Below are 27,528 nucleotides of genomic sequence, written 5' to 3' on the forward strand. Positions count from 1 at the left end.
TCTTAATGTAGAAGCTGCCAGATCTTGGGTTATTCTGATTGGGTTTCCACAATACTCAAATTGTTTCTTTCTGGCTGCTTGCAGTATTTTCTCCTTGATCTAGGAGCTCTGGAGTGTGTTGACAATATTCCTAGGAGATTTCTTTTTGGGATCTATTTGAGGAGGCAATTGATGGATTCTTTCAATTTCTATTTTGCCCTGTGGCTCTTGAATATCAGGGCAGTTCTCCTTGATTATTTCTTGAAAGATGATATCTAGGCTCTTTTTTTGATCATGGCTTTCAGGTAGTCCAATAATTTTTAAATTATCTCTCCTGGATCTATTTTCCAGGTCAGTGGTTTTTCCAATGAGATATTTCACATCCTCTTCCATTTTTTCATTCCTTTGGTTCTGTTTTATAATTTCTTGATTTCTCATAAAGTCACTAGCTTCCACTTGCTCCAATCTAATTTTTTTTAGCTAAATCATTTTTATTTTACATCGTAAAACTGAACAGAATTTCCATTTTTCCAGAGACAAGAGAAAAATGTTTATAAAAATATGGAACGCTTCACGAATTTGCGTCTCATCCTTGCGCAGGGGCCATGCTAATCTTCTCTGTATCGTTCCAATTTTAGTATATGTGCTGCCGAAGCAAGCTCCAATCTAATTTTTAAAGTAGTATTTTCTTCAGTGGTCTTTTGGACCTCCTTTTCCATTTGGCTAATTCTGCCTTTCAAGGTATTTTTCTCCTCATTGGCTTTTTGGAGCTCTTTTGCCATTTGAGTTAATCTATTTTTTAAGGTGTTGTTTTCTTCAGTGTATTTTTCAGTATTTTTTTGGGTCTCCTTTAGCAAGTCATTGACTTGTTTTTCATGGTTTTCTCGCATCATTCTCATTTCTCTTCCCAATTTTTCCTCTACTTCTCTAACTTGCTTTTCCAAATCCTTTTTGAGCTCTTCCATGGCCTGGGACCAGTTCATGTTTTTCTTGGAGGCTTTTGTTGTAGGCTCTATGACTTTGTTGTCTTCTTTAGGCTGTATGTTTTAGTCTTCTTTGTCACCAAAGAAAGAATCCAAAAGAATCCAAAGTCTGAGACTGAATCTGGGTGTGTTTTTGCTGCCTGGCCATATTCCCAACCAACTAACTTGACCCTTGAGTTTTTCAGTGGGGTACTACTGCTTGTAGACTAACGAGTTCTATGTTCCAAGTTTGGGGGGGAGGTGTCAGCTCTGTCACACCAGCACTCCTCCTTCCCCAAGAACCCCCAACCCAGACTGGGCTTAGATCTTCAGCAGGCTGTGCACTCCTGCTCTGATGCGGCACTTAATTCCTCCCACCAGGTGGGCCTGGGGCCGGACGCCGCAACAGCTGTAGCTGCCCCACCTCCGCTGCCCCCCGGGGCTGGAAGCCAAACCTTGAACTCCTTCTACTCCCACAGCTTTTCCCACTAACCTTCTCCGCAGTCTTTGGTGTTTGTGGGTTGAGAAGCCCTGGTACCTGCTGCAGCTCACTGATTCAGGGCACTAGGGCCCCCTCCACCCGGCTCCTGGTCTCTTTGGTCCACACCGCTCAGGCTGGGCTCTGCTCCACTCCGTTCCCAGCTCCCAGCTCCGTGTGGGATAGACCTCACCCAGAGACCATCGAAGCTGTCCTGGACTGAAGCCCTGCTTCCCTCTGCTGTTTTGTGGGTTCTGCAGTTCTAGAATTGGTTCAGAGCCATTTTTTATAGGTTTTTGGAGGGACTCGGTATGGAGCTCATGCTAGTCCCTGCTTCCAAGTCGCCATCTTGGCTCTGCCCCTGGAAATCTAATATTATTTTAAATTTGGAATTAGAACATGGGCAGAAATTTATGCAAACTGCTTAAGACTCACCTTAAGATGTTCCCATTTTTTAAAGGGATTCTGAGAGCAGCAGCATTTTTCCTGTGATCAGTATCTTACTGTTACCATGTGAGATTAAATACTTACTATCCAGCATGTGTCATCCTTGAGACCAAACTCATCTGAGGCTCTGATTATTGGAACTTATTATTCAAGACTTCATGGGACTGCAATCAACTATTGTTTTGAGCTTCAATTACAGGTATAGTTGTCTGAGTTGTCATGAAGCCAATAGTAGAGTGGCATGGGCTGCAGGCAGAGAACTGTTAAAAGTGGATATCTGTGCCTGGGAAGAGTTTTGAGGACACCCTTGGACACAGCCTAGGTAGGATCTTCCTGACTCTATTTCCCAATGTGTTATTTCCTTTCCGAAAGGGAAAATCCCCCACCCGATTAACCCTAATGCCTGCTTCTGTCATCTAGTGACTATGTAATTGGCTATCAAATCTGACTCATGCCTGGAATCAAACAGAGCTAAGGAAGTTCTTTCCTTCTGTTGTGATATGTGACATTGTCCCTCCTTTTCTTTTATAGCAAATTCCTATAATCAAGAAGTTCTGTAAGTACAATACTAAATCTGTTAAATAATAGATGGATACTAGAACATTCCTGAGTTACTATAATAGGGTGTAAGAATGAATAGCTTACATTTTAACCTATATCCATGTCCAAATAAATATAATACAGAGATAACATCCTCCAAAGGAAGAAATGATTAGAGAAAGTAATAAGACAAAGATGTAATTTGATAGATAACTAAAGAAGCTAACTAAAAAAGGATAGCAAATTTTAAGAAAAGCAACAGGATTAGACGGATTCTTCGAACAATTATATACAGATGTACATGATTGGCTTCCAAATTTTTTCTCATGGAAACTCAGCCTTTAAGCATGTTCCGGCAACAGGATCTCAGATTTGGATTTTTACACAAAAATTGTATAGGACAATGGTAAAAATAAGCAAAATTATTTCTCGTTTATTAAAGTATCTGTCTGATAATTTTAAAAGGCTGAAGACATTATTTTATGGTTGGACCCTCACATTTTGGAAGAATCTTACACCAGGTACAGGATTTAGGTAAGGAGAGAAACAGCAAATAATATATAAAGTGAAATTCTCTCAAGTTTCAAAAATGTAGAACCAAATTTAGTGGAAGTACTAATTTATACTAAGTAGGAATTATCTAGGAATGTCTAGATCTGAACCAGAGGAGGAGAATTACCTTTTAGAATTGTCCTGAGAATAAACCTATTGTCAAAGAAAGGATATCTAGGGACCAGATAAGTACATGCGATATCTGGGATTCAAAAAGTGCTGCTCAAATGGCGATTGGGAATGGATGACTGGGATACAAGGAGACTTGATGTTAGTCAACATTGGTAATAATGATTGTATTGATTTGTTTGGTTCATGTTTAAGTTTTCTTGATTATCCTGGTGACATGCAAATCTCCCTTCTCAATACTAGCCCATTGTGAGCCCTCTAAGTAGTTTAATCTGTACCTGACTTAATGTAATTATGTAATTTTGCGAATGCTGAGAAAAACTTTGTTGTATTGTTTGAACCCAACTCTTTGTGTCTGGGAAACCAAATCATCCTATGTACCTTTAGCCAAGAACCTATGTTATGCTGTTTTCTCTCAATCATCAACTTGTATATTTTCTAAGAGCCCCTATCAAATCTTTCTGACTATTCCTACAGCTACCAACCTGTGGATATGGACCCCTGGACCATCTGCAGATGCCTGCTCCAACTGGATATCTCTTCCCACTCCCTGAGGAAGAGTGAAGTTTTCCCATGCCTTTCTTGGTCTGCAGGTGGTGTTTTTGGTGCACTTTTGACCAAAAAGAGGGGAATTGTAGACCCCTTCCCAAACCATTTTGAACCCCCAAGATCTGAGGAAAGCCTAAAACCTGGGCATTAGAGGCATTGTGGCCCACTCTGAGCTTAATCTACCATAATGATTTGCGTTTTATAGCATGATAGACATGCCTTGTTCTCTGAGTGAACTCCAAATTCCCCTTCCTGTGTCAACAACTGAGGCTAATCAAGACCATTTTTCCTGTTTGTAACCACTAAAGGACAGAATTCTTGGGACCAGACATTGTCTTGATTATCCTGGTGACATGTCTCTGTCTGGGACTTTTCTTATCTTGGTATCCTATGGACATATGCTTACAGGGGAAACACAGGTATCTTGAGATTGAAATTTCAATTGACACTTTGTCAATTGTCTTATTGTATTTACAACTTATTCAAACTAAGAAACTTCCTTTCTCATCTTATGGTTAAAACACACATGGAGATCATAAATTTGAGTGACACAGTATAGGAGCAATTTGGATTTGAAGATCTTTCCTACGCATTAATAGGCCATGTCACCTGCTTACATCACAGGAAGCCTAACACATATGTGGTGGGAGGAGCTTCCTGACAGGAAAAGGATGTTATATCACAGGAAATACTGAGAGCGAGAGAGAGAGAGAGAGAGAGAGAGAGAGAGAGATGTTATGGCTACTAATGGCTGCTAACGGCCACCCTTGTGATTGTTAGAGTTGAACAGGTTGGCTTAGCTGTACTGTGAGTTTGTCTTTGGGGACACCCCAGCAGGGTGTCAGAGAAGTTTTGGGATGGCGAGGCTCCAGCCTGATACATGGTGTTTTAAGTTCCTTGCTGTTATGATAAAGTGGGCTGACTGGCTGTGGAAGTTGAATGTTTGGTTATGGGATATGATTTTCTGGTATCTGAATAAATATTATACTTCTTTTACCTTCCTTATGGAGAGTCTCTCATACCTTGAGATACAGAACTATACAGGCATATTCATGATTATCATTGCTGTTGTTTTTATTGCCTTACTTATACATTATTTGGTGACTGGGAGGATGGGATCTCAAGGTATAAGATCACTATTTAGAGGTAGAAGGGCTTTAGAGGAAGAAATGGTTATCCCAGGATGGGAAGATGTAACTTATTGCTCCCTAGCAAAGGAATTGTCTAACGGCACTGGTCTCTATGAGGACTGGAAGCAGAAGCTACAGAATGGAAGACCCAGAGATTTGGAGCAATGCCTCATTGAGGTTACTGTGTTGAGCCAGGAATGGGGATCCTAAGAGCAATCTCTAGACCAGGCTGGATTTTACTCACAGCCTATTATATTGTATGTGAACACAGACACACTATTAGGAGAGAGAGTTCAGGCTCCGACAGTTGCTGAAACTTCTGAGAATACTTAGCCCATACCACAGCAAGATGGAGAAACTCAGGTGGCAGAACAACAGGAAGCTAATGGCCTTGTAAATTCAGCTGGAAGGCAGAGAGAGCCAAGGATTTCAAGAGTGCATCTCAGTTCAGCCAAGGTGGAGCCTAGCAGGCAGCCTGGTTACCATGGTAACAGGGTTAGAGAATCTAGACAGGAGGATACAATGTCAGAACCTCAAGTATGAGGTGATACTTTGTCACATGGTACTTCTCGCAGAGAGAGTGAGACATTGTTGCACTCTCAAAGAGAAATGTGTCCCATACAGTGGAGCAGACAGGAAACGCAAGAACATAGTACTCAGTTTGGGGAGATTTTGGAGGATTTTACACAACAGGAAATCACAGATATCTTGAGTAGGTTCACCCAGAGAGTGGGATTAATATCTTGGGTGGTGAGAATCCATGATGAAGGGGCCACAGGAGTGCCTATATATTCTGTAGATTGTATGAGATTCATAAGCATTAGTCAGAATTCTTTTGTACAACAAGCTTTTAGAGATTATCATTTGCAAAGAACAAACCAAGCAACCAATTTGTTGGCTTTGGCTGCAACAGGGTGTAAAGAGGAATATCTTGCTGATACTATGTGGCCTACTGCAGATAGACCCTGGTATTCAATTAGGAACTATACAAGAAAGTTAAAGGAGGAGGTAATGAAGACTGCTATTATGTTGTAGAATGCTAAAGTTTAATATGAAACTCCCTTGGGAGTCTCTCATAGGAATTTGATGGCTAAGATGGCACCCCCCACTTACAAACATGTGATCTGACTTTGCTGATTACAGAAGTAGGGAACCCTCTTTCAGAGGTGTTGGATAAGATTTCACAGTTAAGTGACTTAGGAGACTGGGGAATTAATAAGTTTCCCCAGGAAAGAAGGGTACGTAGCCAATGGATTCAACGTCCAACAAATAGAATGACAAGGAAAGAAATGTTTACTGCTCTATTGAAAGCAGGGGGTAGATTTTAGAAGAATAGATGGTATTCCAACTAATGAGCTATATAAAATGTACTGAGATAAGAGGGCTTAATAGCAAATGGAATAGAGAAGTGAGAACTGCCCCTATAAATCCTCTAGATCTTGAACCCTTGCATCCAAGTGAGTCACATCTTTAAGGAGACTAAGGAATAGGCCAAGCCCCATCTAAGATTAAAGAAACACACAGACAAGACTACAGACCCCATATTAATCTGACTATATATTGGAAGGATGGATCAAATACTGTAACTAGTGCACTGATAGACACTGGGGTAGAGGGCAGCTTGATTATGGAAACCCCCGACAAATTTAAATATGGAACTCCTCTTACCATCACAGAACTAGCAAAGGCTGAAATATTAGCCAAACTAGTGAAACTGATGATGAAAATTGGAAAAGTGCCTAAGAAAGAATATACTGTGGTCATTGTACCCATTCCTGAATATATCATTGGAATAGATATATTGAAAGGCATGACTCTGAATTTGCCTGAGGGGAGATATCAATTTGCAGTAAGGAAGATAGGAATTAATACGGTTTTGGTGGGAAAAGTAAAGATGGACCCAATGACTTTACCTGAATGTTCTAAAGTAATTACTTTGAAGCAGTATCATATGCCAGGTGGGAAAGATAGTCAATACTATAAAGGAATATGTTGAAGCAGAAGTTTTAGTCCCTACAACCACTCAATGGGATAATCCTGTATGTCCAGTACAAAAGTCAGATGGACCATGAAGAATGACAGTTGATTATAGACAATTGAATAAAGTGAGTCCACCCTTGTATACTGCTGTTCCAGATACTGTTACATAAATAGAAAGGATATATAAATATGATGGGACTTGATATGCAGTTACTTATTTGGCCAATGCTTTTTTATGATCCCAATAGACTCCAAACAATGGAACCAGTTTGCTTTCACGTGGCAGGGCCAACAATATATTTTTACCCAGTTGCCACAATGATATGTGCATAGCCTAACTATTTGTCATAGGATTGTGGCTGAACATTTGGATGAATTAAAGTTACCTGGTGTGCAGCTTACCTGCTACAAAGGTGATATTTCGATATAGGGAAAAAATGTAAAAGGAGTGGAGAAGAGTTTGATACTTTTAATTGAGCATATGAAAAGCAAATGGTGAGAAATTACCCTGCAAAGATTCAAGAACCAGCTCAAACTGTAAAGATTTTGGTTATACAATGGAATAAAGGACTGCAAGAGATTCTCCTGCAAGCTTGACAAAAGATTCAAGACTTTCCTATCCCCACCAATAAGAAGGAGGCTCCAAAGTTCATAGTACTGTTTGGATATTGGAAGCATCACATTCCACATCTCAGACAAATTTTGAAACCCTTATATGAAGTTACCAGGAAAAAATATGAATTTGATTGGGGACTTGAACAGAGTAAAAGTTTTGAAGAAGCTAAAGCTGTTATACAGTTGGCTCTGGATTTATGGCTTATGCGAAGTGGACCTGTGGAATTACAAGTGACTGTACAAGATGACTATGTGATTGGAGTTGATGGTAGAAACAACAAAACTGAAATGTACCATTAGGATTTTAGTCAAGGAAACTACCTTCATCTGGATTACAATAAACACCATTTGAAAAGCAGTTGTTAGCTGCATATTGGGCTTTGGTAGAGATTGAACAAGTGACTCTGGGCCATGAAGTGATATTGAGGCCTGGAATCACGATTATGACTTGGGTAATGAGTACCCCAGCATCTCACAGAATTGGACATGTGCAAGAGGCCAGCATAATTAAATGGAAATGGTATATTCAGAATAGATTGAAAATAGGCAAAAGTGGAATTTCTGCTCTGCACGAATCTATTGCAAGCATCGACATTGATGGAAATGACAAAACCCCTGAACAAAGGCAGCTGTTGGTACAATCCTTTGTAAAATGGAAGGGTGGATATGATGGACTAACTGAAGCACAGAAGAAACATGCATAGTTTACTGATGGGACAGCAAAATATTTGGGACATAAAAGACATTGGAAAGCAGTAGCTTATAACCCATGTACTAAGAAAACTTTGCAAAGTACTGGGATAGGTGGAAGTAGTCAATATGCTGAACTTATGGAGTACATCAAGCTATTAAAACAGAGAAAGGAGGACAGTGTCATATATTCGCTGATTCGTGGGCAGTAGCTAATGGGTTAGCTACTTGAATTCCAATGTGGAAAAACCAGAATCGGGAAATTCATGGTAAACAAGTTTGGGGCAAAGAACTATGGGAAGTATCTGGGACATGTCTTTGGTTACTAATTTGTCAGTTTTTCATGTAGATGCTCATGTGCCCCTCACAATGTCAGAATGTGAGTACAACGCACATGCTGATTGACTAGCAAAGATTGCCGCTGAATATATTGTCTCTACTTTGACACCAACTGATGATCTGATACTAGCAAAATGGGCCCACCAAATGAGCAGCCATTTAGGGGTCCAGGCCACACACTGGTGAGCACAAGATCGAGGTATTAGTATCTCTTATTAATTGTTAAAGCAAGTAACAGAAGAATGTCATATGTGTCAATTGGAAAAGGAACGAACTGTTCCTCGGGTAGTAACTGGAGAAGTAGCAAGGGGAAGAGTTCCAGACCAGATATGACAGATAGGTTATATTGGAACACTACCCCAAGATAAAGGATGCAAATTTATACGTACTTGTGTTGATACCTATTCAGGTGTACTAGTGGCTTGTCCTTATAAGAATACAACCCAGAAAAACACCTGTAAAACTCTAGATATTCTGAATCTATATTATGGAACCCCAATGCAGATTTAGAGTGACAATGTGTCACATTTGAAAGGTAATGAGGTGAAGAGATATTGTGTATTGAACAATATAGGGTGGATATATCATATTCCATATTATCCACAAGCATCTGGGTTGATAGAAAGAATGAATGGATTGTTGAAGGAACAGTTAAGAAAGTTAAGTTCTAACAACTTGTATCAACATTGGAAGGATAATTTGTTCACTGCTTTATGTAATTTGAGTAATAGACCATTAGGAGGAAGTACACCTCTAGCCAAAATGATGACGCCGAATCTGCAAATTAGAAAACAGCAAACACATAAGTTCCAAAATATTGAGTAGTGGACTGTGAGGTAAGATGTCCCACCACCATATCCAGGAATACCTGGTTCAGCATGATATGATTTACATTGTTTGGAGAACTTTTGGTTGGATAGAAAAGAGATAAGAAAGATCTCTACTGGGATATGTATGAGAATCCCTAAGCATTATTTTAGATGGATATTACCTAAACCAGGATTAGCAGCTCAGGGAATACATGTATTGGCTGGAGTGATAGACTCTAGTTATCAAGAAGAAATTATTGTGACACTCCAGAATTTAGGTGAAGAACATATATAGTTGTGTAAAAATGATAGAATAGTTCAGTTTATTATTATTCCTTGTGAAACAGTACCCCTTGTGAAAACTGACCCTTCTTCCAAAATAACTATCAGAGGAAAGAAGGGATTTGTTTCTACTGATAGAATAAAATTAGGAGTTAAATTATGGGTAAAACAGAAGCCCGACAATGTTCCAAAGGCTGTATAATTATAGCGCATGGGAAAGATAATACTGTAACAGTAGTCTACCCAGGAGAAAATGGTTATGAAATTGTACCCTTGACTCATGTATTCTATCATGAATGAGGCTATGATAGTCTCTTTGTTTCTTTTTGGATTTTTGTCTACGAAATTTGTTTGTGAGATTTGTTTCCTGCAGGCTTAGTACCATCTACCTGCAGATGCCTCATCGCTTAAGCCAGATATCACCTTCTGATGTATTCGGATGTCATCTCTGGACCTGTCCACGACTATGATGTGTCACCTCTAGACCTGTCCATGACTGCGATGTGTCATCCCTAGACCTGGAGTCAACTGAGTTCCAGATGCCAGCTTGATAAAGAACTGACCTCTCAAATAGGGCTCTTTATCTTTTGGGGCAGGGACAGCTCTATGTCCATTTTCAGCAGGAAGAAGCTTTGGAGGATGAGACCTTTGCCCCTTACCCCAAGATTTTGAGCCCCATTCATTTGAGGAGAGAATGATGACATTGTTTTATATGCTTATCTTGTGTTGTCCCTGTTATATTGCTGTGTAAAGTTCTATTGACACAAGTTATCTCAGAATTCCCATTGCCCTATGTAGTGGATTAAAAAGATCTTGGGGCTGAATATAGTAGCAATTTAGATTTGAAGATCTTTCCCACCCATTAATAGGCCATGTGACCTACTTACATCATAGGAAGCCTAAGATGCATGTGGTGGGAGGAGCTTCTTGACAGGAAAAGGAAGTTATGTCATAGGAAATGCTGAGAGAGAGGGAGAGAGTGGAAGAGAGAGAGAGAGAGAGACAGAGAGAGAGAGAGAGACAGAGACAGAGAGAGAGAGAGAGAGCAATTATAGCTGCTGATGGCTGCTAACGGCTGCCCTTGTGATTGTTAGAGCTGAACAGGCTGGCTTAGCTGTACTGTGAGTTTGTCTTTGGGGACACCCCAGCAGGGGGTCAGAGAGATTTTGGGATGGTGAGGCTCCAGGCTGTGATATGGTGTTTAAAGTTCCTTGCTGTTATGATAAAGTGGGCTGACTGGCTGTGGGAGCTGAATGTTTGGTTATGGGATATGATTTTCTGGTATCTCAATAAATATTATACTTCTTTTACCTTCTTTATGGAGAGTCTCTCATAACTTGCAATACAGAACTACATAGGCATGTTCATGATTATCATTGATGTTGTGTTTATTGCCTTACCGATACACACAGACATCCTGAGTAGGTATTGTCTGAAAATGCATATAAACTTCTCATTCTTTTTATCAGCCAGTCAGAATTTAGGTACTGGCTCCATGCATGCATGTATTAGCTAGCTTTAAGGGTATAAACAATATGAATTTATATACTACCTAGCCTGTTTGCCTCTTCAAACCAAACTTTCAGGTTGACAAAGGTCCCAATAAAAGTATCGAGTTTTCTAAAAATGAAAAGAAAATGAGTCATTGAAACATGTAAAAATTGCAGAGCAGACAACAGAAGCAAGTTTGGTGGGAGTTGAACATAAGAAGACAACTTTGAATTTAACATGTTGAATATATCATATGATTTAAAAATCAAGATGTTCATAACACAGATTCACAATTTCTACAATTCTCTTTTTTTCTGTTATTCTTTTCCTATAGGAAAGTTCATATTAATTGATGTTTGTTCAGTTGTGAATTAGAAAAAAGTTATTTTTTTATAAAAGAAAGATTCCAAATGAAGGAAGTGCCTAGGGCTCTCTGAATGTTTGAAAATTGGAAAGTGGAGTGTGGAGAGAGGGAACATCTAGGACAGGAAATTGAGGATGCTGTTCATGAACTTGTGGGGCTTCTTGATACGGAGGATATGGCTAGTATCAGGGATGATCTGAAACTGGGCTTCAGGGAATAGAAGCTTGATCTTGGGGTGGTGACTTGGCCTGTCAAGAGAGAAAGAGGGAGAGAATGAAAGAGGTGAAGAGAGGGAGAGAGGAAAGGAGAGGGTGGTAGAGAGAGAGGGGAAGCAGGAGAGGGAAAAGGAAAGGGAGAAAGGAAAAAGAGAGAGAGAGAGACACAGAGAGACAGAGACAGAGACACAGAGACAGATAGAGAGAGAGAAAGAGAGAGAGAGAGAGAGAGAGAGAGAGAGAGAGAGAGAGAGAGAGAAGGAGGCAGAGAGAGAGAGACAGAGACAGAGACACAGAGACAGAGACAGAGAAAAGGGAAAAGATGAATGAGAGTCAGAGACAGGCTGTTATAAAGGTAAAGGCTGAGTGGTGGGTATGGACAGTGACAGGAGGAAAAACAGGCTAGGAGATAGAAAGGCATAAGTTGAGATAATGCACATATCTCCCAGTGCTGGAGGGACCCTCCCCTCCTTAACCCAAGCATAGCTGAAGTCCCCAGTTGCTCTCCTCCTTGGCAATGGAGGAGCCAACTCTGGGCCAAGAAAGGAAGAACTCTTTGGGGCTAGGCATGCGCTTCCATGTTCTGGCCCTGCCTTGTGTGACAAAGGTCGAATTGTGAGGAAGAGTGTGGGGCCACGATAGACTCCCTGGATCTGAAGACTATCCAAAATCTGGTTTTGTTGCTGACTCAGTGTAGCCAGAATGGCCTTTGTTTTCTTTGAATGACTCAGCTTACCTCATTGAGCCTCTGGACACTGTGGCTTGCTCTTCCGGGGCAGGAAGCCCAAAGAGCATTCCAGGAAGCAGACAACTTCCTGTGTGATGAGTCATGGGGCTGGCTGAGGGGAGGTGTTAACGGCTATGCTAGGGGGAGGGGCCAAGTCAAGAACCAATCGGCCCTGGTCGTTCAGGCGGTGCTTGATGATGTCAAAAACTCTATAAGAGGGGAGAGGACAGCTTGAAGATCCTCTTTTCCTTTTCCGGTTGGAGCCAGAGACAGTTACAGCGACAGTTACAGCGACAGTTACAGCTACAGTTACAGCCACAGCCACAGCTGAAGCAGGAGCTGCCAGTAGCAGAGCTGACCTACGGGAGGAAGCTGAACAAAGACTTCAGTCCAGTGGGTAATCTTATTACCATAGAGGGGGAAACATGATTTTGCTTTACGCAATCATGCTTCTCTGTAGCCTCCTGGTTACTCTTTCAAGGCGTACTTATTGGGCCTGGAAGCTTTTGATCAATATATCAAAATGGGGTTGCTGGTTCATGGGTTGGTTACTGTGGAGCCTAAATAAATGTTTTGATTCTTCTGCCTTCTACTTTGAGAGTTTCTTATATCCGGCGGTTCCGAACGTTTCAGACATGTTTATGATCCTCTTTGAGATTATAAACTCTGCCCTCCTAATACATTTGGCGACGAGGATGGGATCGCTAGGTATAAGATCTCTATTTAGAAGCAGAACAATTCCAGAGGAAGAGATGAATATCCCAGGATGGGAGGATCCATTTTATTCCTCCCTAGCAAAAGAATTGGCTAAAAAAGCTGGACCCTGTGAAAACTGGGAACCAAGGCTACGGAGAGGAGATCCTAGGGATTTGGAAAAGTGTTTACGAGAAGTTGGGATTCAGTCAGGGGCATCACTATCTAGGCAAAGCTGGATAGTGTTATCAGCCTACCGGCTAGTATACGAAAGATTGAGATTAAGTGAAAGACATGGGGGCACTCCTACCCCACAGGAAGAAGGGGAATCTCAGATAGCAGGAGACCAAACTGACTCAAATGAGAACTTTTCTATTAATGTGGCTAAGAGCAACAGGAGACCAAAAAAGCCCAGAGTGCATTTCAACCCAGCCCAGAAAGAGCCTGACTGCCTGCTTCGTCCTAGCCATGGTGGCAGAGGAAGTGAGTGGGGAGAGAATGAGATAATGTTAGGGGCTGAGGCACAAAACACTACTGGGGTTCAGGATGTGCCTCACACAGAGAATAGGAGATGGTTAAATGATCAGACAAGGGCTCGACCCATACAAAGGAGGAAGACAGAAACCCGAGGTGAAGATTCAGTTACAAGGGAAATTCAGGAAGATTTCTCACCGCAAGAGGTCACAGATATTTTGAGTAGATTCAGCCAAAGAATAGGAGAACCATTGATATCTTGGATGGTAAGACTCAGTGATCAAGGGGCCAGTGGAATATCAGTAGATAGGACAGACTGCATGAGATTCATAGGTATCAGCCATGATCCTCTAGTTCAACAAGCTTTTAGGGAACATCATCAGCAAGGAGATGGTGATAGCAGGACTACTCTGTTGGCATTAGCCGCTGTGGGATGCAATAAGAGATATGCTACTGATTCTATGTGGCCCACTGAGCACAGACCCTGGTATTCACTTAGAGATTGTATCATGAGACTAAAGGAGGAGGTAATGAAGACTGCCATTATGATAGGAACTGCAGACAAATATTACAATGATCCAATGGGACTGCCTCATAGGAATTTAATAATTAGGACAGCTCCCCCTGCTTATAAACAACTAATTTTGAATTTATTACTTGGAGAAGTAGGGAGCCGTCTTACAACAGTGATAAATAAGATTTTACAGTTACATGACTTAGGTGCCTGGGGAAGGGATAGATCTCCTCGAGAGAGAAGGGTGAATAACCAGCAAACTTGGCGCCAAAGGAGAGTAACAAGGAAAGAAATGTTTACTGCTTTATTGAGAGCAGGGGTAGGTTTTGAAATGATAGATGGAATTCCAACCAATGAATTATATAGAATGTACAGAGATAAAGGCCTTGATAACAGGAGAGATAGGGAAATAAGAACTGCTCCTGCAAATACTACAGATGTTGAACCTTCAAACCCAAGTGAATCATATGAAAGGGAATACTAGGGAACAGGCCGAGCCCCAGTCCAAATTAAGGAAATACACAGGCTGGATTGTAGACCTCACATTAACTTGACCATATATTGGAAAAATGGGTCAAGTACGGTAACTGAGGCATTAATAGATACTGGGGCCGAGGCCACCCTTATTTATGGAAATCCAGACAAGTTCAGCCATGGAACTCCTATTACCATTACAGGACTAGGAGGGACTGAAATATCAGCCAGGCAAGTTAAATTAATGATGAAAATTGGACGGTTGCCCAAGAAAGAATATAGTGTGGTTATTGTGCCTATTCCCGAATACATCATTGGAATAGACATATTGAAGGGTATGACCTTAAATTTACCCGAAGGGAAATACCAATTTGCTGTGAGGAAAATGGGCATTAATGCAGTCTTAGTGGGGAAAATCAAGATGGATCCAATCACTTTGCCCGAACCTTCTAAAATAATTACTTTGAGGCAATATCGTGTGCCAGGTGGGCAAGATGAAATTGCCAACGCTATAAGAGAATGTGTTGAGGCAGGAGTGTTAGTCCCTACAACTACTCAATGGAACAACCCTGTCTGGCCAGTCCGAAAGTCAGATGGAACATGGAGGATGACAGTAGATTATAGACAGCTGAACAAAGTGACTCCTCCCTTGTATGCTGCTGTCCCAGACACGGTTACTTTAATAGAGAGAATACAAAAACGTGAAGGGACTTGGTATGCAGTTATTGATTTGGCCAATGCCTTCTTTACAATCCCAATAGACCCCAAGCAATGGAATCAGTTTGCTTTTACTTGGCAAGGCCGACAGTATACATTTACATGCCTGCTGCAAGGATATATTCATAGCCCAACTATTTGCCACAGGATTGTAGCTGAACATTTGGATGAATTAAAGTTACCTGGTGTACAGCTTACACATTACATAGATGACATCATGATACAGGGAAAGAATATAAAGGAGGTGGAGGAGAGTTTAGTATTATTAATTGACCATATGAAAAGCAAAGGATGGGAAATCAACCCCGCAAAGGTTCAAGGGCCAGCTCAAACTGTAAAATTCTTGGGGATACAGTGGAATAGAGGACTGCGAGAAATTCTCCCACAAGCTCGACAAAAAATCCAGGATTTTCCCACCCCTACCAATAAGAAAGAGGCCCAAAAGTTCATAGGGCTGTTTGGTTATTGGAGACACCACATCCCACATTTGGGACAGATTTTAAAACCCTTGTATAAAGTCACCAGAAAGAAATATGAATTTGACTGGGGACTTGAACAAAGTAGAGCTTTTGAGGAAGCAAAGGCTGCTATTCAATTAGCTCTAGACTTATGGCCTATGCAAAATGGGCCAGTGGAGTTACAAGTGACTGTACAAGATGACTATGCAAATTGGAGTCTGTGGCAGAAACAACAAAGCCGAAGTGTACCTTTAGGCTTTTGGTCAAGGAAACTGCCCTCATCTGGAGTGCAATATACACCTTTTGAGAAGCAGCTGTTAGCTGCATATTGGGCTTTAGTAGAAACTGAGCAACTAACTCTGGGTCATGAAGTGGTATTAAGGCCTGGAATTCCAATTATGACTTGGGTAATGAGTACCCCAGCTTCTCACAGAATTGGACATGCACAAGAGGCAAGCATAATCAAATGGAAGTGGTATATTCAGAATAGGTCCAGAGCAGGCAAAAATGGAGTTTCTGCTCTACATGAATCTGTGGCGAACATTGATACTGAGAGCAATGAAAAGCCCCTTGAATCTAAGCAACAGATGGTACCATCCTTAGTGAAATGGAATAATGGATATGACAGACTAAATGAAGAACAGAAGAAACATGCTTGGTTTACTGATGGGACAGCAAAATATTTAGGACAGAAGAGACATTGGAAAGCAGTAGCCTATAACCCCTGTACAAGGAGAACTCTGGAAAGTTCTGGGATAGGTGGAAGTAGCCAATATGCTGAACTGATGGCAGTGCATCAGGCCATCAGAGCAGAGAAAGGAGGACAGTGTCATATATTTACTGACTCGTGGGCGGTAGCTAATGGATTAGCTACGTGGATGCCTATATGGAGGAATCAGAATTGGGAGATTCATGGCAAACAAGTTTGGGGTAAAGAGTTATGGGAAAATATATGGGACATGTCTTTGGTTACAGATCTGTCAGTTTTTCATGTTGATGCTCATGCAACCCTGACCACACCAGAACGTGAGTACAATGCACATGCGGATCGACTAGCAAAGATTGCTACTGAATGTATTGTCCCTACTCCGACTCCAACTGATGACCCAGCCTTAGCAAGATGGGTCCACCAGACTGCTGGCCATTTAGGGGTCCAGGCCACCCATCGATGGGCACAGGATCGAGGTATCAGTATTTCTCATGCGTTGTTAAAACAAATAACAGAGGAGTGTTGTATATGCCAATTAGAAAAAGAACGAACTCTTCCTAGGATAGTTACTGGAGAAATAGCAAGGGGAAAAGTTCCAGCCCAAATTTGGCAGATAGATTATATTGGCCCACTACCCCAGGATAAAGGATGTAAATATGTATGTACGTGTGTTGACACCTATTCAGGTGTACTAGTGGCTTGTCCTTATAAAGACGCAACTCAGAAAAACACCTGTAAAACTTTAGATATTGTAAGTTTATATTATGGAACCCCAATGCAGATTCAAAGTGACAATGGGTCACATTTCAAGGGCAAAGAAGTGAAAAGATATTGTGTGTTGAATAATATAGAATGGATATATCATATTCCATATTACCCACAAGCATCTGGGCTAATTGAAAGAATGAATGGATTGTTGAAAGAACAGCTGAGAAAATTAAGCTCAAATAATTCATATCGACATTGGAAGGATAATTTGTCTATTGCCTTACGTAATTTGAATAATAGGCCCTTAGGGGGGAGTACACCTCTAGCCAGAATGATGACCCCAAATCTGCAGATCAGAGAACAGCAAACATGTGAGATCCAAAACATTGAATTTTGGACTGTGAGGGAAGATGTCCCACTACCAAGTCCAGGAACACCTGGTTCAGCAGGATATGATTTACATTGTATAGAGAATTTTAGGTTAAATAGGAAAGAGATAAGAAAAACCCCTACTGGAGTATGTATGAGAATCCCCAAGAATCATCTTGGACGGATATTATCTAAACCAGGATTAGCGGCTCAAGGAATACATGTATTGGCTGGAGTGATAGATTCTAATTATCAAAAAGAAATTGTTGTGATACTCCAGAATATGGGTAAAAAACCTGTACAATTTTGTAGAAATGATAGGATGGTTCAAGTCATTATTATCCCCTGTGAAAAAATACCCTTTGTGAAAACTGACCCTCCTCCCAAAATAACTACTAGAGGGGCAAAAGGGTCTTGCTCCATTGATAGAATAAAGTCAGGAGCTAAGGTATGGGTAAAACGGAAGCCAGATGATATTCCAAAGGCTGCAGAAGTTATAGCCCATGGGAAGGACAACACTGTAACAGTTGTCTATTCAGGGGAAAATAATTACCAAATCGTACCCCTGAACCATATATTTTACCGTGAATAGGTTATAATAATAGATTCACAGACTCCACAGGTATGGCTGATGCTGGTAAATGCCATAAGCCACTCAGAGGAAAGGTAACTTTGTGTGATTAACGGATGAAAACTTGTACATTTGGGGAAAGGCTGGGAGGACAATCCTAGTCTCTGTCTAGGATGGGATCCTCTTGGCTTCCTCATTATGTTCCTTTTGAAAAGAAACATTTCCCACCTGAGTTTGGCTCTGATGTTGGATCTTTGCATAACTGAAATCTCAACCAAACTTGAGATGATTTTATTTGAAGAATTATAGTCCATACTTGTCTATTCTTTTTGTCCTTTGTTTTGGCTAACCTTGTTGCTAGTTTTGTTTCCTTCAGGCTTAAGCACCCTGCACTTTCCGGTGACTGCCTAAGCATGTAGCATTCTTGGAATTCCTGCCAGCTCGTTAAAGAAATGACCTCTGGAATGGGACTTTTTGGGGGCAGGGCCATCTCTACATCCAATTTCAGCATGAAGAAGCTATGGAAAATGAGACCTTCACCCCTCACCCCAAGATTTTGAGCCCCAATCGTTCAAGGGGGGTGGAAATGATGATAGTGTTCTGTTTACTTATTTTGTGTTATCCTTGCTGTGTTGTTTTATTGTTATGATATTATTGATCCTATGTAATGGATACAAGGATTTAGGGGTGGACATTTGAATTATTAATAATTATTTTGGGGATGATTGATTGAAGAGATTATCTTGCTGGGACCTAGGGGTGGATCACATTTGAATCGTAAACCAATATTTAGGAATGTCACCAAATGATATGTTTTGCTTTATAATGAATGATATGTTTTAGTTTCCTTTGTAATTGGATCACAATGTATGTTCTAGGATACATGGCTGATTAGATTATGTATCCTATAACAAGGGGTGGAGTGTAGCCAGAATGGCCTTTGTTTTCTTTGAATGACTCAGCTTACCTCATTGAGCCTCTGGACACTGTGGCTTGCTCTTCCGGGGCAGGAAGCCCAAAGAGCATTCCAGGAAGCAGACAACTTCCTGTGTGATGAGTCATGGGGCTGGCTGAGGGGAGGTGTTAACGGCTATGCTAGGGGGAGGGGCCAAGTCAAGAACCAATCGGCCCTGGTCGTTCAGGCGGTGCTTGATGATGTCAAAAACTCTATAAGAGGGGAGAGGACAGCTTGAAGATCCTCTTTTCCTTTTCCGGTTGGAGCCAGAGACAGTTACAGCGACAGTTACAGCGACAGTTACAGCTACAGTTACAGCCACAGCCACAGCTGAAGCAGGAGCTGCCAGTAGCAGAGCTGACCTACGGGAGGAAGCTGAACAAAGACTTCAGTCCAGTGGGTAATCTTATTACCATAGAGGGGGAAACATGATTTTGCTTTACGCAATCATGCTTCTCTGTAGCCTCCTGGTTACTCTTTCAAGGCGTACTTATTGGGCCTGGAAGCTTTTGATCAATATATCAAAATGGGGTTGCTGGTTCATGGGTTGGTTACTGTGGAGCCTAAATAAATGTTTTGATTCTTCTGCCTTCTACTTTGAGAGTTTCTTATATCCGGCGGTTCCGAACGTTTCAGACATGTTTATGATCCTCTTTGAGATTATAAACTCTGCCCTCCTAATACACTCAGGTTTTCAGCATTAACTTTCCACACATACTGCCCATCGACCTGCACCAGACTGTTGAACAGATACTGCCGAATACTTGGATCCTGGAAGGGACAAGAGCTTAGTTGGCACATCCACCTGAGCCTGTCTTCTCCCAGCAGTGCCCCATTCTCAGTCCTGCTCAGACCAGACTCCATCTCATTTCTATACACTCTCTCCCTTCATGTCGACAGAATTTAGTACATGCCTCCTGTCAGTGTACAAAGTGCTGGGAATACACAGAAAAGAGGAAGATAGAGCTGGCCTTGGAGGAGCTTATAAGTGAAGCCCACTCTGTTCTCCTTAACCTGTCCCTGTCCCTCCCACCCCCCAAGATTTTTTCCTTCTGGGCTGCATTCCACTCCACCCTGCCCCCTACTCTCCTGAGGACTTCAAACTCAAATGATTGGCTTGTGGCTTCAGCAGCCCATCTCTACACCCCAAGTCCTTGGGGTCCTGAAGGATGACCTTGACAGATAGCTTGAGACACTCATCAACTACTTCAAAGGCTTGGGAGTCGGAAAGATTTCCAAGGAGGTTTATAGAATTCATAGCAGGTACAATTTTAAAGATGTTTGGATTCTCTGTGGCCACAAAGGGGCTGATATCCACTGAGACTAGGCATTCCACCAACTCTGGCTAAAGGAAAAAGTCTATCACACAATGAACAATGCTCTCCCTCCTCTTCCATGTAACTAGTGATGATACTGGAGTAGAAAAATAGGGAGCCATGGTCCCCAAAAGGGAGGGATGCGGGATTATAGGTGCCCATTTCATAGCCTGTAAGTGGTCCTGATGCCAGCCTTCCTGTTTGCATGCTCTGGCTTAACCATGAAGAAGTGGTGACATTTATGAGGAAAAGTTCTTAGAACTTGACTTTGGATCCTGAAATCTCCCAGTGCTGGGAGAGCAATCTATAACTTCACTTCAGTCCATTAAGATTTAGAATGATGAAGTATGTGAAGTAAATCTCATGTTATTCCACCAGGAATTCTCTGTTTTCAGTCCCAGTGTTGACCCACAGTGTCGTTCCACCCACAACTCCACAAATAAGTTACTGAGTGTGATGAATCTTTGGTGTTGCTTATGGGGTTATAGGCTGCTGTTGACTGTGAACAAGTGCAACTCTCTCCCCGTTCAGCCCTAGTGGGGCACCCTTACCTTCTGTAGTGCAAATGTCATGGCTGTCTTGCTTCCCATACTGTGCCCGATGAGGACACAGGGGGTGAGTCCTAGCTTTGACAGGAGAGCCTGCAGGTCAGCACTCATGGCTGCATAGCTGCAGTCAGGGCTATGAGGGCTCTCTCCGTGGTTCTGAGGATCCACTGTCAATACCTGGGGAGCACAGACTTATTGTTATTAGTCTACCTGATTTCTCCCCCTTCCCTCACCCCACTGGGGTGCTGACCCACTGCCAGCAGCTGGGGGAGGCTACCTGACGACTCCCAAGCTGTCCAGGAAGCTGGGGGAAGCTAATAATACCTGACAATAGGAGAAAGTGGGGAAGATGGGACCATAGGAGGACAAGAGCATTAGACAGGAAAATAATTATTCTACTCTCTCTTGTCCCCTCAGCCATGACTGTGGCCAGTGCAGGCCCTTCCAATCTCTGGTTCTTGGGTCACTGATTCCCTCTATGCCTGACTTTCAGCTTTCTTCCATTTCCTTTTGCTTTCTGATGTTAGGAAAGAAAGTAACTGATAACTTCCTTAACCATAAAGGCATCACAATTACTATTCATTACTAGCACTGTGTGTCATTTAAAATAAATTTTTAAAAAAGCTGCAATTGAGATATGGCTGCACCTCAAAGATGAATAGAATTCCAGGTGTCAGTAGTGGAGATATTTAGGGGGCAGGAGACCTTTGGTAAATCTCCAGGCTGGAAGGGATCTTGGGTCCAATCCCTGGCTGAATAAAAATCGCCACCAAGTGATCATCTGGTCTTTGCATGAAAGTCTCCTGTGAGAAGGAACACACTACATCTGGTGGGCAGTTTGCTGGTAGATTTCCTGGTGCCCCTCAAGTCATGCCCTGTGAGGGAAGGTCTATCCCACGTTGACAGCTCCTGCCTCTCATTTTGACCTCTTCCAAATCCCTTCATTCTCTCTTTCTGCCCTTCCTCTGACTTTTTCCTTCCCTGTAGTCTACTCCCTCTCCCAGCTCATCTATCATTTGGAAATCTTTACCTTCCTGCCTGTCTGCTGTGCCAGGGCCTTGGCCTCAGCCTGGAAGATGTTTTTGTTGCTGAGCATCCCATGCAGGAAGACGACAGGTGGGAGGTTGTCTTGACCATCCAGCAGCCTGTAGGAGAGGGGCGATGGCCTAGCCAGGGTAAGGAGAGAAGAGGGCAGAGGAGGAGGGATGGATCACATCAGGAGATGTTTAGGAACCTGGGATAGTAGGGGAGTATAGGGTCTCTTGGGCTCTCATCTCCCCAATGGGAGGTGCCTCTGATGAAGATATATACACATTCACCCACAAGAAGAACAATGTAGATGTGGGGTGGAAGGTCTGGGAGAGGAGGGTGAGGCAGAAACGGCCCTGGGGCAAGTGGATGTCAGGGGAAGCTAGGGAGGAGGGAGGATGTCAGGGCTAGCCACAAAGTGGGGAAGAGGAGGGAGGTGAGGTTTGGAAGAAGGAAAAACAGGAGAAGGGAGAGGAAGAGGAGAAGTGATACAGTCCACATAGGAAGAGAGGAAGGGAAAGAGGGGAGGGCAGACCAAGGGAAGGCAAGGAAGGATAAAGGGGAGAGAAGGACATAGGAAGAAGGAAGGAAGGAAGGAAGGAAAGGAGGGAAAGATGAGGGAGGGAGTTAAGACTCGGGGGGAAAGAAAGGCAGGGTAAAGGGGAGAGAGAATAAAGATGAGTGGGTAATGGGAATGGAAGTGAGGCAGGACACAGGGAGATGGGAAAGCTTGGAGGAAGGAGGGAGGTAGTCAGGAAAGGAAAGGCATTTAGTGCAGGGAAAGAGAAGGGAGAGGGGAACTGGAGGAGAAGTGGCAGGAGAAAGTTGGGTGAGCAGAAGGAGAGGTCAGGGCCAGGAAAGAGTAGAGGTGGCCCCATGTGCTCTGGACTGACCTGGGTCCACTGCTGCTCCCCAGAGTGGCCATGGATGGACCAACACCCTGGATAGGTGATAGCCTAGGGTGTGAGAATCCCCAGAGGTTTCTTGCCCACTGCCACATGCTGAATGTCCACACCTGCCTTCTACTTCCACACCTTGTACTGCACAACGTCTCCCTGCCAGATCCCTGACCATAGCTTGTCCCACCCCTCCACTGCTCAGGGCTGCCTTGAACCTCCTCTCAAACTCCTCAGTGAAGTAATCCACACCTCTTTCCACTGAAGCACACTGTCCCAGTTGTTTGAGCCTGACGGGCTTAGCTGACACTTTACTCCAGACTCTCCTCCTCTGTGTTCTTTGGGATCAGAGAATGGTAGAAATGAAAGGGCCCTTTGAAGTTAACTGGGACATAAGGTGGTAGAGGGGGAAACACTTTGCTCCTTGTTTTTTTTTTCTACTTATGGGAACATGAATTGGCAATTTGTGTGTGTGTGTATGTGTGTCTGTGTGCACCTTTGGTTTTTTGTTTTTGCCTTGTTTTTGTGGTAATAAAAATGGCCAAACCTACAATAAGAGAGACTGAGGCAGAGCTCTGAACCAATGGCACTTTATTGAGGGGTCCATTGTCCCCTCTAACGAAGTGGACCTCAGATATTCCTTGGGACCTGATATACCTCTCCTTCCAGGGCCCAATTTTTATCGGGGTATATAGATCTAGACATTCCTGAGTGGCTATGTCAAATACAGAATAGTTCCATTGGTGCACATATGATTCATAAGCTAAAATAAGCACACAGTACTTCAGCAGAATTACAGGTTGGGCAAAGCAGGAAATATCTCCACTGACTAGGTGCTCCCAAGATGGATGGGCTTCTCCTTAGCTTAGCTAGGAGCTATAATACGCTCCAAGAACATAAGGGGAGCAAGTGCTTTCCATACCATGCCACAACCTGTATTTGGTTTGGTCATGGAATTTAGCAAAACAGGATGGTGATATCTTTGTCAGCATTCTTATGGTTGTGCAAGTGAGCTCCACAGCTGATAAGCAAGTAATTTAAATATAGCTCTGAAGGAAAAAGTGATGTTTGTGACCTTGCAAACCCTCCCTCACTTTAAACAAATTCATTTGCAAGTCATAGCATCGTCTTCCTAATGTCATGGTCCTCTTTGAGAATGAAGGACAAACCACAACATATAACTAGTCTAAGCTGCCCCACTGTGGGCCCAACTGGCCCTTTCCAGTTAGGCAACTCAGCTCCTCTCCTCCTCTCCCCTCATCTCCTCTCCTCTTCTTTCCCCATTCTTCCCCCACATGGGATATCATGCTGAAGGGTTAAGGAAATATCAAATATCTTCCCTATACATTTATAGCCCTATATGACTATATTTGTTGTTCTTCTTGGAACAGGGCCGTCATTCCCCAAACTAAAAGATCAACTTGTACTTTCCTGATTCCTCTTCCTGGAAGTGTTAGTCACCCTCCTACAAATATATGGAATCAATTCTGTATTCTTTGAACACAAATGTTTTGCCATATGAATCATAGATGTCTTCCTCCTTTGAACTCTGGCCCAGTCCACAGCCACTGAGTCCCAAAAGTCACGTAGTCTCTCGTGCCAAGCCAGTCAGTTGGTAAATCATGTGCGACTTTGGTGCCACCTGTGCCAATTCCTTCTTTGTTTGAAACTAGATATAACCTGGAAAAGTTCCTCTACTCTTTGGAGTCTCACCCATGGGGAGGGTGCTTTGCCTGGCATTTTTCCCAGCCAGGATTCTGAGGCTGAAATGAAGCGACTCCCCAGCATGTGAACCCAGATGTAGGTGCTTCCCCGGTTTGGTGATGTGTGTAAATATTTCTATTATTCTGTTAGACTTTATCTTTATATTTCTATATTTCTTTAATACAGCTTTATATTGTCCTTGTGTAAAGAATAAACATTCGGCTGATTCTAATCTGGGGTGAGCCTGCAATTTGATCCTAAAAATAGTTAAAGCAGATGCACATATGTCCTTAGTGATACACATGCCCTTACCTGAGGGTGCTCTGCCCACAGGAAGGTAAATTTTGAAGACTGAAATCTACCTAGACATCTTAGGGTTTACTGGCTAGATTTGTTTCTTAAAGCCCAAGTCTTAAACCCAATGTACTCTGGCTCTTGTTGATTGGGCAACAATGGGTCCCTACCCAAACACCCCTTTGTGGTTATTATTTGGACCCCCTTGGCTCAGATGGAATGTAAATGGTGATTGCTTCTCTTTTGATCAGAAACCCTGAGGGACTTTCCTCCCCAGTTTGATTTTCTTTTATTAAAGGGGCCATCCTTTGGCTCACTTCTTAAACAGACCTAATCACTTAATGGGTGTTGCCTCAGTCAAAGTAAGAACTTGGAAAGACCTTAGCTTAAAAAGGCCAAGGTCTCCCACTACATTCTGGCCCATCTCCACTTTTCCTGACCTGTGTCTGGCCTAGTGGCTCTGGAGGAGAAAATGAGGCTGATGACTTTGCACAGCTCTCCCTCCCTTCAAACCAATTCACTTCCAATTCACGGCATCATCTTCCTAATACTATGGTCCTCTTTGAGAATGAAGAACAAACCACACAACGTTCCAACCTTTGACCAAAAGGAGGGAATGTGAAGGGAATTCTGATTTTCATATTAGTTGATATGATACGTATAATGAATATACTGACAATTTTGATTTCTCAGGAGAATCAGGCTTGGGAGTCAGAGACTTACAGTGCAGTTTGAATTGATCAATCAAACCCTTGACAGTGCTTTCACAATCACTACATTTCTGTGCCCGTGTATGTTAAATGAAGTGAGTCAAAGATTGTAGAACCTGTTCCCATCACAGAACTCTGGTCCTATGTCCCACCAAGTAATGGCTCCCAAAGACATTAAAAAACACTCTTCCTACAGGACTCCAGAACACTTGTATTGTCCTGCACTTGCTGGATTATTGTAGGAACTCACTGAGGCCCTGGAAATGATTGCTTGGAATCACCTCGCCCCACCCCACATTTCCCACTTGTGGTTTTTATATATAACCTGTGTCTTTGCTCCAGTTTAGAAAACATTCCTCACTCTGAAATCGATTTATTAAACTGCTGTTTGTTTCCTGGCACTCCTGTCTCTGCATGTGGTTGTGGGTATTCATAGGTTAAGGTTAGAGGTGGGTCTTGTCAAAATTTTGTGAGCAAAGGTTAGTGACAGAATCATAACCACAACGTTGGAGAAGTGAAGGAAGCCTGCGGGGCCATCTCCTTCATCCCACCCAAGAAAGGAATCCCCACTGTAATATCCCTGACAAGTGCTCATCTAACTTCTGCCTGAAGATCTTCAGAAGGGGGTCCCAACAACTCTTCAGGAAGCTCATTCTGCCTTGGACAGTTCTAACTATTAGGAAGCTTTTCTAAACAACAAACATAAATGAACCTTTTTTGTGTGTGTGTATGGCAATTTCTACATATATTATTTTTCCCTCTGGATTCGAACAGAGCAAACATAATCCCTTCTCTACACAATAGCATAGTACCTGAACACAATTCTCATGTCTCCCGTGAGTCTATTCCTCTCCAGGCTAACCATGCCCGGTTTGTCTAAGGAGCCCTGTTCAATCACCTGTGCTCAAGGAAAGAAACTCAAAGCAGGAGAGGCAATGAAAGCTTTGAGTTCCAGCCTCAGGTTCACCTAGATGACCTCAGGGTGCAGCTGCCACAAGCTGCTGAAGACAGGAAGGAGCAGCTCCTTTCCTCCTTGTAGAAAGTCCAAGAGACATTGATTTCAAGCCAAACATTTGGAAAAGAGGCATGAGAGGATGAGAACAAAAGGTGTCTTCCCTCAAAGTCTAATGAGTGGGCCACTCTTGCTGCTCAGTGGCCAATTCTCTTTGACAAACTGTCCCTTCCCAATCAGAGGTGATGGCAGGGAGATGACACTTGGGTACCAACCAGTGGTTACACAAGAGACCAGAGTGCTTATCTTTCCAGAAGTGTCCTGGGTCCAGGTTCAGAGCTACACATGGTCCATGGGGTGGCCCCCCAGACCCATCGCCAAGTATGCTCTGTGTGGTGGGCTCCAATCCACCAGGATGCTCTTCCCACCAACCATCACTGCTTCAACAAAAAGAAAAGTTTAGGTGAACATAGGAGGAGGTCAGACTAGATCATTTCTGAGATTCCTTTCTCTGCCTGTCTGTATGTCTGTCTGTCTGACCTCTGCTCCCTTTCTCAGGTCATTGATGGCACCCCCTTCTTTCTAGTGCTTGCTCTTCACTCTCCTCACCCTCTCCTCCTTCACCCCTCCACCCTCTCACCTTCACTTTATATCTCTCTGTCAGCATTATCCTTGTTAATCTTCATGCATAGGGATCCCACTACTCCTTCACTGGGGCACCTCCCTGGAGGTACAGAGAGGAGATGATGAGAGCCTTGAGATCCTGGAATCCCCTCCCAACTTGGTGGTGCAATGGACAGAGCCCTGGGCCTGGAGTCAAGAAAACTTGACTGCCAATCTGGTCTCAGACACTTACTAGCTGAGTGACCTCTGCCTGTTTCAGTTTCCTCATCTATAAAATGGGAAACCCCATTGTAATAGCACCTACCTGTCAGGGTTGTTGTAAGGACCACATGAGATGATATTTGTAAAATGTTTAGCACGGTGCCTGGTGTGTCGTGCCTGGCACATAGTAGGTGCTTAACAAATGTTTGTTTTTTTGTTTTCTTCCATCCTTGATGGGAGGAAATTCCCCCAGGCTTAAACACTACATGATCCTACCCCAAACCTTACGTTTTACAAGGAGGAAAACTGAAAGCCAGAGAGGAGGAGATGACCT

At 42.7% G+C, this 27,528-nt stretch overlaps 1 protein-coding gene and 1 non-coding gene across 2 annotated transcripts; both read right to left on the minus strand.

Annotated features, from left to right (window-relative positions):
* Positions 1-534: 534 nt before the first annotated feature.
* On the minus strand, positions 535-641 carry LOC118858891. The gene has a single exon (XR_005011009.1). It is a non-coding gene; the product is annotated as a U6 spliceosomal RNA (small nuclear RNA).
* Positions 642-11,451: 10,810 nt separating this feature from the next.
* On the minus strand, positions 11,452-26,282 carry LOC118857451 (protein ABHD11-like). Its single transcript, XM_036768131.1, has 8 exons — positions 26,230-26,282; positions 22,829-23,047; positions 21,815-21,950; positions 20,788-20,961; positions 20,095-20,265; positions 19,626-19,691; positions 12,155-12,258; positions 11,452-11,578 (listed from the first exon to the last, which is right to left on the minus strand). Exons 1-8 carry the CDS (start codon positions 26,280-26,282, stop codon positions 11,452-11,454), a joined length of 1,050 nt encoding a protein of 349 aa, XP_036624026.1.
* Positions 26,283-27,528: the final 1,246 nt, after the last annotated feature.

This window comes from Trichosurus vulpecula, chromosome 7 (assembly GCF_011100635.1).
Source record: "Trichosurus vulpecula isolate mTriVul1 chromosome 7, mTriVul1.pri, whole genome shotgun sequence".
NCBI lineage: Eukaryota > Metazoa > Chordata > Mammalia > Diprotodontia > Phalangeridae > Trichosurus > Trichosurus vulpecula.